At 40.8% G+C, this 12294-nt stretch overlaps 4 protein-coding genes across 4 annotated transcripts in view; all 4 read right to left on the bottom strand.

Annotated features, from left to right (window-relative positions):
• LOC121519230 (glycine-rich cell wall structural protein-like) overlaps nucleotides 1-159 on the bottom strand; it is a 1638-nt gene extending 1479 nt beyond the window's left edge. Inside the window, exon 1 of the mRNA XM_041802071.1 lies at nucleotides 108-159. Coding sequence (XP_041658005.1) covers nucleotides 108-159 — 52 coding nt within the window. The remainder of the gene's footprint in view (nucleotides 1-107) is intronic.
• LOC121518640 (glycine-rich cell wall structural protein-like) lies at nucleotides 16-1078 on the bottom strand. Its single transcript, XM_041801094.1, has 3 exons — nucleotides 895-1078; nucleotides 773-817; nucleotides 16-699 (listed from the first exon to the last, which is right to left on the bottom strand). The coding sequence occupies exons 1-3, from the start codon at nucleotides 1022-1024 to the stop codon at nucleotides 419-421; spliced, it is 456 nt and encodes a 151-aa protein (XP_041657028.1). The 5' UTR covers nucleotides 1025-1078; the 3' UTR covers nucleotides 16-418.
• Nucleotides 1063-2395, bottom strand: LOC121519228. Its single transcript, XM_041802068.1, has 5 exons — nucleotides 1877-2395; nucleotides 1552-1632; nucleotides 1382-1429; nucleotides 1209-1271; nucleotides 1063-1131 (listed from the first exon to the last, which is right to left on the bottom strand). Exons 1-5 carry the CDS (start codon nucleotides 2246-2248, stop codon nucleotides 1063-1065), a joined length of 633 nt encoding a protein of 210 aa, XP_041658002.1. The 5' UTR covers nucleotides 2249-2395.
• LOC121519227 (spidroin-2-like) lies at nucleotides 2351-12294 on the bottom strand. The gene is made up of 8 exons (XM_041802067.1): nucleotides 12219-12294; nucleotides 7807-7992; nucleotides 6986-7468; nucleotides 6869-6889; nucleotides 6097-6303; nucleotides 2793-2897; nucleotides 2529-2650; nucleotides 2351-2443 (listed from the first exon to the last, which is right to left on the bottom strand). Exons 1-8 carry the CDS (start codon nucleotides 12292-12294, stop codon nucleotides 2351-2353), a joined length of 1293 nt encoding a protein of 430 aa, XP_041658001.1.

The raw sequence follows: 12294 nt of genomic DNA, 5'->3' as shown, positions 1-12294 counted from the left end.
CTGTGGAGGATTTTTAATGGTTTCAAAAGCAGAATAATAGAGGTTCTTTGGTGGTTTTTTTTCCATATTTTATGATAACATTGGTAAATTATGTACATTTTCTTTACCATATTTGCGGGCTTTGGCTGAGCCAGGACCATAACCTGTGGCACAAAACATGTCCAAGTAAAAGATAACCCAGTACAATGTAACTTGTGCAAATTACGCCAAATCGTATGCGATATGTAAAAGGAGATTTTTGTTGGAACATTGAAACTATTGTAAGAATTGTGAAAACATTAGTGAATGTTTAAATACTACCCCCTCTAAAAGATGGAAAAAAGCCTCTAAAACTGCATTCACTGCAGGCCAAAGTAAGCTGAATCCGATTTTTTGGACTGAGATGAGATTTTTAACATGATAGGCTTAGCAGCACAAATCACATTGAAATCTGATCTTTCAAATCAGATTCGGACCACTTTTGAAAAAGTAACGTGGACAAACAAAAAAGTGTGAAAGCAGCCTTTTTACCTGTTCCAACTCCTGCTCCTAATCCTGGTCCAGCTCCTGGTCCAACTCCACCTCCAAATCCAGGTCCAGCTCCTGTTCCAGTTCCACCTCCAAGTCCAGGTGCAACTCCAGTTCCTCCTGCGAGTCTTTGACTCCCAACACCCAAAGCACCTCCTTGACCTAGTGCTCCTCCTCCAGCCCCAGTTCCACCTGTTCAAGAAAACAGGTGGGATATATTTAGATTAAATAATACTTGTTCATAATAACAGTTGTTGCTCCTTACCATATTTAGCTGCAGCTTTGCCTGGTTTCTTTGATTTTCCTGCCCCTGTAATTACAAGAATAGTACATTTTTTTTAACTTGACTGTTTTTTTACTTTAACTTGATAACTTGATTTTGTGTACCTGATTTGGGGGTTATTAGAGGGTAGCCACGAAAGACCCCAGGCAACTGCTGTCCACGGCCACCTAAGGATAGAAATACACAACAGAGGTGCTCATCCTGTGAAAAACTGAATGACATATGCCTTGACATTTCTTGCTGTTCTTATGCTCCTGGCACAATGCATCATTTTAACACATTCTTGCACATACCACCAGATCCTCCAGGCCCAGTGCTCCCTTGACCAAGTACTCCGGCCCCTAAGAGAAAGGAGGTAGTAGTTATTCACTTTGACTTGATTTTCCAAAATTTATTGGTATCAAATACAATAACACACCACTTTGAGGTCCAAGTCCATTTCCAGTGGCCACCCCTGGGAGAACACCACGGCCACCAAAACCTATCCAGTGAAGATGAAAAAACAGAAGATTTTTCTTCTGTTTACATACATATGGAGTCCTTCACTGAATGTATTACAAAATCATCATCAAATTTTTCATGTGTACGTACCTTGGCCTGGTACATATCCACCTTGATACAGCCCTGGCACCCCAACTCCTGTGTGAACACAAATGTAAGTACATTCTCTAAAATCTTCATTTTTGTTTGACTATAAATCAAACAATATTGATGGTCCTCCTTTGTTAATAAATAAAGTGTCTCTTTTTTGTTAAGTTTACCTGGCACTTGCTTAGATGCTTTTCCACCACTCTTTCCTCCAGGTCCTCCTCCTGTTGTTCCAGTTTGTGGCAGCAAAGGTACTGCAACAGAGATTTAATGCACTTTCTTTAGGCTCTTTAGAGGAGAAAAGAGAATTTCTAGAAAAGAAACACCACGCAGCACATTCATGTAAGTTTTAAATTTTTACAGTAACGTACTTTTTAGGCCAGCAACAAACTTTATGTAACATTTAAAATTTGAGAATGGCTTAGGTTTTATGTTTATGTGTCCAAATTTAAAGTTATTGGCAAAGTAGCATGCATCAAAATAAATGACAAAAAATACCCCCTCCAGGTCCGACTCCAGCTCCACCTGGCCCAAATCCAGCTCCACCTGGCCCGACTCCAGCTCCACCGGGTCCAATTCCAGCTCCACCTGGCCCAAATCCAGCTCCACCTGGCCCAATTCCAGCTCCACCTGGCCCAAATCCGGCTCCACCTGGCCCAACTCCAGCTCCACCAGGTCCAACACCAGCTCCACCAGGCCCAACTCCAGTGCCACCTGGCCCAACACCAGCTCCACCTGGACCAAATCCAGCTCCACCTGGTCCCACTCCAGCTCCACCAGGACCAACTCCAGCCCCAACGGGCCCAACTCCAGCTCCACCAGGACCAACTCCAGCTCCACCAGGCCCCACTCCAGCACCAACAGGGCCATATCCAGCTCCACCAGGGCCAAATCCAGCTCCACCGGGTCCCACTCCAGCACCACCAGGCCCAAATCCAGCTCCACCAGGCCCCACTCCAGCACCACCAGGTCTTATCCCAGCTCCACCAAGTCCCACTCCAGCACCACCAGGGCCAACTCCAGCACCACCGGGTCCATAACCTCCAAGTGACGTTCCAGCCCCACCTAAAATAAAAAAAAATGGGACATTAAAAAATCCTTTCACATATAAAAGTAATATGCATTACTGTCATAGGTAAAAAGCACGGACCTGTTTTTGGAGGTTTTGAACCAGTTCCGCCAAACCCTGGGTATTGGCCAGCACCACCTGGCCCATAACCACCCCCATATCCACCTGGATTAGGAAAGAACTTATTTTGGATTTAAACACATCTTTTAAGGTAAGAAAAATAAAATTGAGGACCATTTGTTGGTCATATTATTGGATGTCTCAGAGTTGCAGCCCTTTGGCAGCTTGAAGGGCTAATTTTGGTCACTATCATTTTGCATAAGAAAAAAGCAAAGTCAGACTGACCTCCAGGTCCATAGTCTGTCCCAGCTCCGAGCCCTCCCTGACCTCTGCCGGTACCAAGGCCTCCTACTCCGAGTACTCCTCCACCCACACCTCCTCCCCCAAGGCCTAATGATCAGGTAAAAGAGAAACAGTACTCACTACTTCCTGTACTTGCTCTAAAAACTGCAATACATTACATCATACATTAATGAATTCAGTGTGTCCCTTGTTGTCTCCACCCTTTAGTAAGACTGGCCCAGAAATAAACCTCATATGGATAAGCTTGTTTCCTGAAATGGTTTAACATTTGTTTGAAGTGTGCATATTTGGTTTTGTAATAAATAGATGAAAGAGGTTTGGCTGTAGATTTGTCATTTTTTTCCTGCAGAGAAGTAAATGATGTCTGTGTTTGGCTGGAAAAGGGAAAGAAGAAAAACAAATGCCGCCCCATCATGCCATCAATGACATTCTCTTGCTCCCTGTAAAAAAGATTTATTATTGGAGTGTGTTTCTTGAAAGGTCAGTTTCAAAGCTGACTTCTTAATTTTGCAAAAGTAGTATTTTTCTGTGCAGTTTATTTTACTGTGTTGTGGTTAAAGGTTCAGTAGCTGCTTTGGGTATGGTCTTGTAACAGTGTGGCTCATACTTTGTTGGTCTTTTTGTATTTTTATTGAAAATGAATGACAGAAGAGAATATGTAAGCCTCCTCTCTCCTTGTCAGGTAATCAAGGATGTTTGCCTTTTATTCTAAAGAGCAGGGCAAAACTAACACACTTTGCAGGCATTATTGTGTAGCATAGGTAAAAAAACATGTCCGGCTAAGATGGCCAGACTTTAAGTAAACTGGAAAGTGTGACCTATGAGTCTGTTTCCTGTGCTTACAGTGACCCATTTTCAACCCACTGGCATAATGGGTAGAATTCAAAAGGGTCCACAAAACCATGGCTTAGCCTCTCGAGAAATCATTTGGATGTTATCACCAACATTCCTCATCCTGCGAGCAACTTACATGTTTGAAGGTTGGAAAACAGAGAGGCCAGTAGTTCCAAAGCAAAGCAGTCTTTCTGACTGACGTGATGACTTCCGTCCTTTATCAAGGACCTGCCATGCCTAATGCATTAGCGTTTATCACTTCTCAGTGTGTATGTGCTTTAGGGTGGGTGGCCTCTCAACAATAGCTTATAACCTTGAGGTAATGAGGAAATGAAATAATGGTACATGTATGTAAGTCTTATCCTATTCCACTGAATTGACAAGAGAAACAATATTTACTGTACAGGGACTGACCGCTGATCCATGTGTGCAGAGAGGGGAACTTCCTCTAATTGTGAAGGGCATACACATAGCAAACAATCTGTATAAGGTTCTGAGCTGAATAGACTTAAAGACCAGGGTTAGGGTCAGTACCACAGTGGTTACTACAAAGATACAATGCAATGAGATTTGATGCAATACACTTTGTTGTTGCCATAGGATATGGTCCTGGTCTCCAAGGGCTATGCACATTTTTTTGCCTTCACAGTCAAATCAATAAATGAAAACAAACAACCAACACAATCCACATGTAATCAGAAATGCACATACCAGTGCAAACCAGTAAAACACTACTTCATGATGATTACAGCTTACAAATCACTAAAAACCACTATCTCAAAATACTAGTATATGATTGAAAAGTAAAAAAAAAAATAGGATTTATATTACAGAAATGTTGACCTGGAAAATTATGCTCATTTATGCATTCAGTAATTGGTTGGAGCTCCTTCTGCACACATTACTGCATCTATACAACTTATTATTGAGTCAGTCAGTCTGGGGCACTGCTGGGCTGTAAGTAGCCCAGGTTGCTCCGATAGAAACCTTTACCTCGTCGGTATTGTTGAGTCTGGTGTCTCTTATCTTCCTCTTGACATTTACTCAGAGATTCTCTATGGGGTTTAGGTCAGGCCAGTTGGCTGGCTAATCAAACACAGTAATACCATAGTCAGTAAACCAGTTTCTGGTAGTTTTGGCTTCACTGTGGGCAGGTGCCAAGTCCTGCTGGAAAAGGAAATCAGTATCTCTATATAGCTTCTTAGCAAATGGAAACATAAGGGGATCTAAAATGTCCTGGTAGACTGCTGACTCTGGACTTGGTAAAGGACAGTGGACCAACGGCAGCAGATGACATGACACCTCAAACAATCACTGACTGTGAAACCTTCACGCTGAACTTCAAGCACATTGGCTTTTATGCCTTTCCTCTGGGACCTTGATTTCCTACTGCAATTCAAAATGCACCTTCATTTGAAAACAGGACTTTGGAACACTGAGCAACAGTCCGGTTCTTTTTGTCCTTAGCCCAGGTGAGAAGCTTATGACATCTCTGGTTCAGGAGTGGCTTGACACTAAGAGCAATACACCTGTAGCCCATTTCCTGGACATGTTTATGTGTGGTGGCTCTTAATACACTGACTCCAGCTTCAGTCCACTCCTTGGGAAACTCCTCTAAGTTTTTGAATCGGCTTTGTTTGACAATCCTCTGAAGGCTGAGCTCATCCCTTTTGCTTGTGCACCTTTTCTGACTGCACTTTTACTCTTAAGTCAACTTTCCTTGAATATGCTTTGAGACAGCCTCTGAGAACAGCCTGTCCTTTCAGCAGTGACCTTCTGTGGCTCTCCCTCCTTGTGGAGAGTGCCAGGGATTGTCTTCTGGACAAGAGTAAGTCAGCAGTCTTTCTCATGATTGTGGTTGTGTGTACTGAACCAGAGAGAGAGAATGAAGGCTCAGGAAACCTTTGCAAATTGGACTTTTCCACAATATTCTAATATTTTGAGGCAGTGGATTATTTTTATTTTTTTGAGCTGTAAGATCAAGGCTGAAACAAAGTTTTGAAATGTTTCATTTTGTATGAAATGATTCTAGAATATATGGAAATTTAACCTTTGAAATAAAAAAGAACTTTTACTTGAAATTCCAATTTTTTCAGATTCACCTATATATTGCACATAGCCCATATCACACCGATCAGATGGTTTTGTACATTATCCCTACTGCGCAATTGATAAAGTAACCTACATTAACTTTTATAATCTGGCTTCAATGAATGTTTTGAAGGGTTTTACACATTTTTAAGTGGTTGAGTCTAGAAGTGCTCATATATTTTAAAGTAGCCCATCCTAACTGGTGCTCTAAAATTTTAAACTAACTTCAGTATGCAGAACATGAGAGTTTGTGTGCTAAAAGAGGTTGAATTCTTATTTTTTACTGTTTGACTTTTTGTTAAATCAGGGAATATTTTTATCATCTACTTTGTTTAGGGGCCAAAAGAAACAAACTCCATACCTGTCCCTTGCGCTCCAGTGACTCCTGGTCCAAAACCACCTGAACCAACTCCTCCAGGTCCAGTTCCATATCCTCCAGTACCAACACCACCTGGTCCAAAACCACCTGTTCCAACACCGCCTGGTACGAGTCCTCCCCCTACACCCCCAGATCCTGGTCCTGCTCCAAACCCTCCAGTCACTCCTCCACGACCACCATATGCATCTCCTACAGGCCATTACAAATATATATTTTAATTTAGTTACATACATGACATAGTTTAAGACATTGTGTTAGCCTGGATTGTTCCTGCATATCAGATTGTGTTAAACTGGTATTGTTATTTTAAGGCACTGCTGTGGAAGGGTTAAAGACTCTCAAATGCAATTCTTTTACTTGATGCAAAGGTGAAATTAGGGTGATTTTTTTTGCATTAGTATAGTATTTTTGCACATCTCAACATTGTTATTTTGCATTTTTCCATTTGTTTTTTATTGCTATGACTGAATGAGTGCTGGTTTTACAGATTTCACTGTTGATATTGGCCTTTAATGATCTGTTATTTGTAATCTGTCCAGTTTTTTAGTCTGATATATTGACAGTGATTTTACAGTCATTTTTTTCTTGTGTATTGTGTCATTGTTTGATCATGTGCAACCACATAAACCCTTGTTGGATAATGAAAAAGAAATGGAAATTAAACTGATGATAAGCTTTATGGCCTTTGATAGGCATCTATTTCCAAAAAGGATTTTTCTGAAAATAATCTTGATTTAGCTTATAACTGTCTTACCTGTTTTTGGAGGCTTTCCAGCTGTAAAAAAGACACATTGAACAAAATCAAAAGTAGCATCCGGAAAATCTTGTTCAACTGGAAAAAAATTATGTCAATTAGCTACAATTCTCTTACCAGAACCAATGCCTCCAGGAATAACTCCTCGCCCACCACTGCCCGGGCCAAATGTGCTTGGACCGAAACCTCCTGGTCCAACTCCTCCAGGCCCAACTCCACCTGGTCCTATTCCACCTGGTCCAACTCCTCCTGGACCAACTCCTCCTGGTCCAAATCCTCCAGGACCCACTCCCCCTGGTCCAAATCCTCCTGGTCCAACTCCTCCTGGTCCAAATCCTCCTGGTCCAACTCCTCCAGGACCGCCTCCCCCTGGTCCAACTCCTCCTGGTCCGAATCCTCCTGGTCCAACTCCTCCAGGACCCACTCCCCCTGGTCCAACTCCTCCTGGTCCAATTCCTGGACCCACTCCTCCCGGTCCAATTCCACCTGGTCCAACTCCTCCTGGACCCACTCCTCCCGGTCCAATTCCACCTGGACCCACTCCTCCTGGTCCAACTCCTCCCGGTCCTACTCCCCCAGGCCCTCGCCCACCATAGCCCCCTGAAGAATACAGTCATTGTAGAATTTATAAACTAAAAAAGTGAAGGCATACAAAAGTTGCAAGAAATTATGCATGCCTGTTTTGTTTCTTTTAGATGAAATGTACATCTCTGATTCATTCTTATAGATATAGAAAACAAAATCTTTGTTTTGAAATTGCAAATATGGCATTTTACTGAAAGATGACACCATCACAAAACATTTTACTTTCATTTTTCATGAACACAGCAACATCTGAAATCTAAACCCTAAGTTAAACATGCCAGTCCTCTTATTCATTTCTCTAAGATGAAGTCATAATTATGGCTGAATTGAACAGAAAACTCAATGGCATCTACCTCCACCAACTCCTGGTCCAAACCCTCCGGCTCCGAGTCCTGCACCCCCACTAGGCTGAAATCCTGTCCCAGTGCCCCCGGGGCCAAATCCAGTTCCACCTGGTCCAAATCCAGTTCCAGGTCCTGTGCCAGCTCCTGGGCCTACTCCAGCTCCTCCTGCTGCTCCACCAGCAGGTACATACACACCTGATTGAAAGGGCCAATTTTTCCATCATGAAATGGATTACAGATATAGTACACATAAAATAAAGTAGAAATAGAACAGCTAAGATGTGTACATTGCCTACTAAAAGCAATCACTCCCTTGGATGTTTTACCTTTTTTATTAATTATATAAATCAATCATAGTCAATCTAATCCAGCTTTTTTGAAAAAAAAAAAAAAAAAAAGACAAAGAACCTTTTGTGTAAGGTTAAATAAGTTATGCATAGATATTCATCCCCTTCAAAGTGACTGACCTAATAGAGATTCTGCCAACTGGTGCTAGTGGTCTCACAAAGAGTGAAATGAGATCACCTGAGTGCAGTGAATGTGTCTCAAGTGAGTGTAGTATAAAGACACCTGTGTCTGGAAGGTCCAGTTACTGGTTAGTCAGTATTCCTGGCTAGTATTACATCATAAGGACAAAAGAACACTCCATGCAACTCAGAGAAAAGGTTTTTGAAAAGCAAATGTCAGGAAATGAATACAAAAAAACTGAACATTCCCCAGAGTTCAGTTAAATCCATAATAAGTAATTGAAGGAATATGGACCATATGTAAATCTGCCTAGATCAGGTAATCTTCACAAACTGAGCGACTATGCAAGAAGACTAGTGAGAGCGAACACCAGGACACCTATGACTATGAAGGAGTTACAAGCTTCAGCAGCTGAGCAACAACTGTTGTCTGGGTTCTTCACAAGTCAAAGCTTAGTGAGAGAGAGGCAAAGATAAATCACTGTTAAAGAAAAACTCACTAAATGTCAACTACAGTTTGCTAAAAGGCATGTGGGAGACTTCGTGGTCAAGTGAAAGATAGTTCCTTGGTCTGATGAGACCAAAATAGTGCTTTTTGGCCCTGGAGGGTAAAATGAATGCAGCAATTTAAGTTTATGAAAAAGATGTAATTTTTTAAAGCATTGGCACTTTTTGATACAATTGTTCTTAAAAATAACAGAAAGTATTGTTTAAAAACTTGTACCAAAAGCATGACAACATTGCACCTTAAAACAACAGAATTTGGGGTATTTATGAGTCATCTTTCTGTGCTAATTAGATCATTTTCTCATTTTTAGTCGCCCCATAAAACACATTTAAATTGTCTAGACAACAAGGACAACGTGGCATAAACACAAACAGATGCTTTTTAGGCAAAGAAAAGAAAGGGTCCTTTTTACTCTGCAAATGACAACAAACACCTCTTCCTTCAAAATGAATGCTTCTTTGGTAATCATTTTCATATTTTCTGCAACTTTTTCTTTAAATCACAATGGCTAAAAATAGAAACATACAGAGAAAACAACTATAAAAGGAAACGTTTTTTAGCATCCTGAGTCCAGATGTGAAAAGAAGAGGTCTGTAGGGATTCCTGAAGAATGTGAACAACTGATCTCACAGCAATGCCATGTACTGCACATTAACAACAAGCCGTAAATAACTGAACTGTTTAGTCATTCAGCTCTGCCCGCTGGACTCTGCTGGACAGAAACCTCCTTCTTCAAAACTTTTGTTGTTTCAAGAGGCACCTATAATAGACTTACTGGACAGGTAAAATTATGCACTTCATCCGAGATCTTTTAAGCTAGAACATGAATAAACATCATTTTTCTTTTTCCATGACATGTTGGGTTTGGCCAGGGTTCATTATTTTGGAACACTAATTTTGTCTGATAACATTAACTTCTCTTTACAGAAAGGGTAATGCTAGTCTCTTTTTATTAATCTGTCCATGACACCATACTGTTGTAATGTGACGACGTTAGTCTGTTTATCAGTCCACTTCTTCAGTTTACACTGATAAATCAAACTCTGTTACACTGAGTGTGACATCATTGGTTGAGGAAACTTCTCTGGCTTTGGAGAGTAAATGTGTAAACAATAGCTGGCTGAATTAACATGCAGTTTGTTGCAGACTTTTTTAAAACTAGAGCACCTAAAATAAGGAAATCTGTGTTGGGTACATTGTTTCTTTGTTGTAACAATGCTTCTTGGCACGCAGTACAACTTAAACCACTACAAAGCCTGTTTATTACCCTTTTAAATGGTGCCATGTTTGTAAGGAACATGGGTTTGTGAGATAAGCCGTGGAGCTGAGTATGTTGGTTGAAAAAAGTTGCCAAATCTTCTCTCGCAGTGTCAAACACCTTATGTTGCTGTTGCTATTGACTCTTGTTTTCAGCTGCAGGTACGCCCAGGTGCTGACAATCAGATGCCTGATTGTCACCTGTTATTTTCAGCAATGAGACCAGATTCTCTCTACGGCAGTTTAATAGGGTCGAAGTGTGGAGAAGAGACCGAGAATCTTATGCTGATTGCCGCACCAATAGAGTAACATCTTTTGGTGAAGGCAGTGTGATGGTGTGGGGGAGGATCTCCCTCAGTGGAAAAGCGAGGCTTGTCATCATTGGATGCAATATCAAAGCAGAGACATATCGAGATAAAATTCTACAGCCAGTGGCAATTTCATATCTCCAGTCTGGGACTGAACTCTGTTCTCCAAGATGACAACGCTTGCCCCCACAGAGTGGGGTTTATCAGAGACTACCATCAAAATTTGGGAGGGATGAGGATGGAACGGCCTGACCTCAACCCCACTGAACACTTGTGGGATCAGCTTGGGCATGCCTTTTGTGCCAGAGTGAAACACACAATCACATACCTCAATCATCCAATCCACCAAACAACACCAAACAAGAGTCAATAGCAACAGAAAAATAAGCTGTTTGGCATTGGCAGAAAAGATTTGATATATTTTTCATGGGTGCAACCAACATACTCAGCTCTGCTGCTCATCCCACAAATGCAAATTCCTTACAAATTTGGCACCATTTAAAAGGAAATTAAACAGGCTTTCAAATGGAATAAGATTATTGCCAAAAAGCAATGCTACAACAAAGAAATAATATACCAAACGCAAACTCCCTGCACTTTTTTGTGCTAGGTTTAGTTCAGATGTAACATCAGGTTGGAATCTAATTTAATCATGTGTTTATTGTGAGAGTTTTGTTGATTGGAAATGTTCTTAGTTTACATCCTGTATGTTTCCAGATTCAGAGCCAAAAGTTCAAATGCTTATCTAGTTCTTAAAAATTCAAACTGATGAAACAACCAATGACATGTCTCTTTACTCTCTTCTGACAGTGCAATGGTTCAATCTGACCTCATATGTATTCAAGTTACAGCGTAGCCTGGAGAGACCCACCCCCTTCCCAGCCTGATCCTGATCATCCAACAAAACAAGAGGTGGTTAAGAGGTATCTCCCTGCATGACTCCCTACAGCTGACTTGAGGCTCTAACAGACAACGCAACAAGACATAGCTAGTGGTATGAGGTCTGTAACAAATGGATAAAGGTGAATCATATGATAAAGCTTTTTTAAAACCTTTAGATGTTACCTTATAAGATTAAGTCCTGGTGACTTAAGAGCAAAATATGTTATGTGTATTGATTGTCATTCCAAATTTAACATGTTAATTACATTGTTTTTTATTTAGACATAACCTGAGATTTAAATTCAGTGCCGCTTTGTGTGAATCTGTAGTGAAAGAGTATGAAAAACTACACCAACAAAGATTTTGACTTATTCAAAAATATCCACAAAGCCAAGTAGAAAATCATTACTTAGAAAAAAACAAGGTTCTGCTTTGTTTCAAACCTTTTTATGAGATCTAAAACCCTCTCAGTCCTTCATTTTCCTCTTACATCTTATCAGTGGAGCAGTAATACTCCATCTGATTTCTGTTTCAGAGCTTACAAATCCATTCACACATGCTCAGTCTGTATCTTATTACTGCCTGATCATTGAAGACTGCAAGAATTGCTGAGATGATGTCAGAAATTACCATTGATGATGTAATAAAATAGTATTAATTTAACTTTTAACCACACTGTTATGCATTCAAATGTAGGAAATGTTTTGAAATTTTCCTGTTACAGGCATTCCATGAAAATTATACAGAAGATATTTTTTAAAAATCATAAATCTGCAGCTAAATACTTTGTTTTAGAATCCTTGACCACCTTATTGTCATCTTTACAGATACTGTAGCTCACAAAACAGAAAAGCTGACAGAAAATCCAATGAACTACCAAGAAAGACAAGATAACCATGCATTCCTCTTCTGCTCACTTTGCTGCATAAACTTTGCATCACCTCATCCACAGGTACTGCACAGCTGAGCTCTGCATGCATGCACTCAAAGCACACCCACCTCCTTGCAGTGAGGGTTTGCACAAAGCCAGGAGAAGGACTCCATGAAGGTAAGTGACCACCGTCCCTCTCGCCAT

Source organism: Cheilinus undulatus, linkage group 12 (genome assembly GCF_018320785.1).
Source record: "Cheilinus undulatus linkage group 12, ASM1832078v1, whole genome shotgun sequence".
Lineage (NCBI taxonomy): Eukaryota > Metazoa > Chordata > Actinopteri > Labriformes > Labridae > Cheilinus > Cheilinus undulatus.
Note: the sequence above shows the minus strand (reverse complement) of the source record. Positions and strands in the feature narration are given on the sequence as shown.

Bases quoted from the DNA above. Each gene is read 5' to 3' on its own strand.
- LOC121518640 (XM_041801094.1), bottom strand. From the start codon at position 1,024: ATGTCAAGGCATATGTCATTCAGTTTTTCACAGGATGAGCACCTCTGT. The intron at 818-894 runs GTACACAAAATC...TTGTAATTACAG, and splicing joins TCTAATAACCCCCAAATCAG to GGGCAGGAAAATCAAAGAAA. The intron at 700-772 runs GTAAGGAGCAAC...TTTCTTGAACAG, and splicing joins CAAAGCTGCAGCTAAATATG to GTGGAACTGGGGCTGGAGGA.
- LOC121519228 (XM_041802068.1), bottom strand. From the start codon at position 2,248: ATGGCCCTGTTGGTGCTGGAGTGGGGCCTGGTGGAGCTGGAGTTGGTC. The intron at 1,633-1,876 runs GTATTTTTTGTC...TCTCTGTTGCAG, and splicing joins TGGAGTCGGACCTGGAGGGG to TACCTTTGCTGCCACAAACT. The intron at 1,132-1,208 runs GTGTGTTATTGT...CCTTTCTCTTAG, and splicing joins TGGACTTGGACCTCAAAGTG to GGGCCGGAGTACTTGGTCAA.
- LOC121519227 (XM_041802067.1), bottom strand. From the start codon at position 12,294: ATGGCGAGAGGGACGGTGGTCACTTACCTTCATGGAGTCCTTCTCCTG. The intron at 6,890-6,985 runs GTAAGAGAATTG...TCTTTTTTACAG, and splicing joins TCCTGGAGGCATTGGTTCTG to CTGGAAAGCCTCCAAAAACA. The intron at 2,444-2,528 runs GTCCGTGCTTTT...TTTTTATTTTAG, and splicing joins TTCAAAACCTCCAAAAACAG to GTGGGGCTGGAACGTCACTT.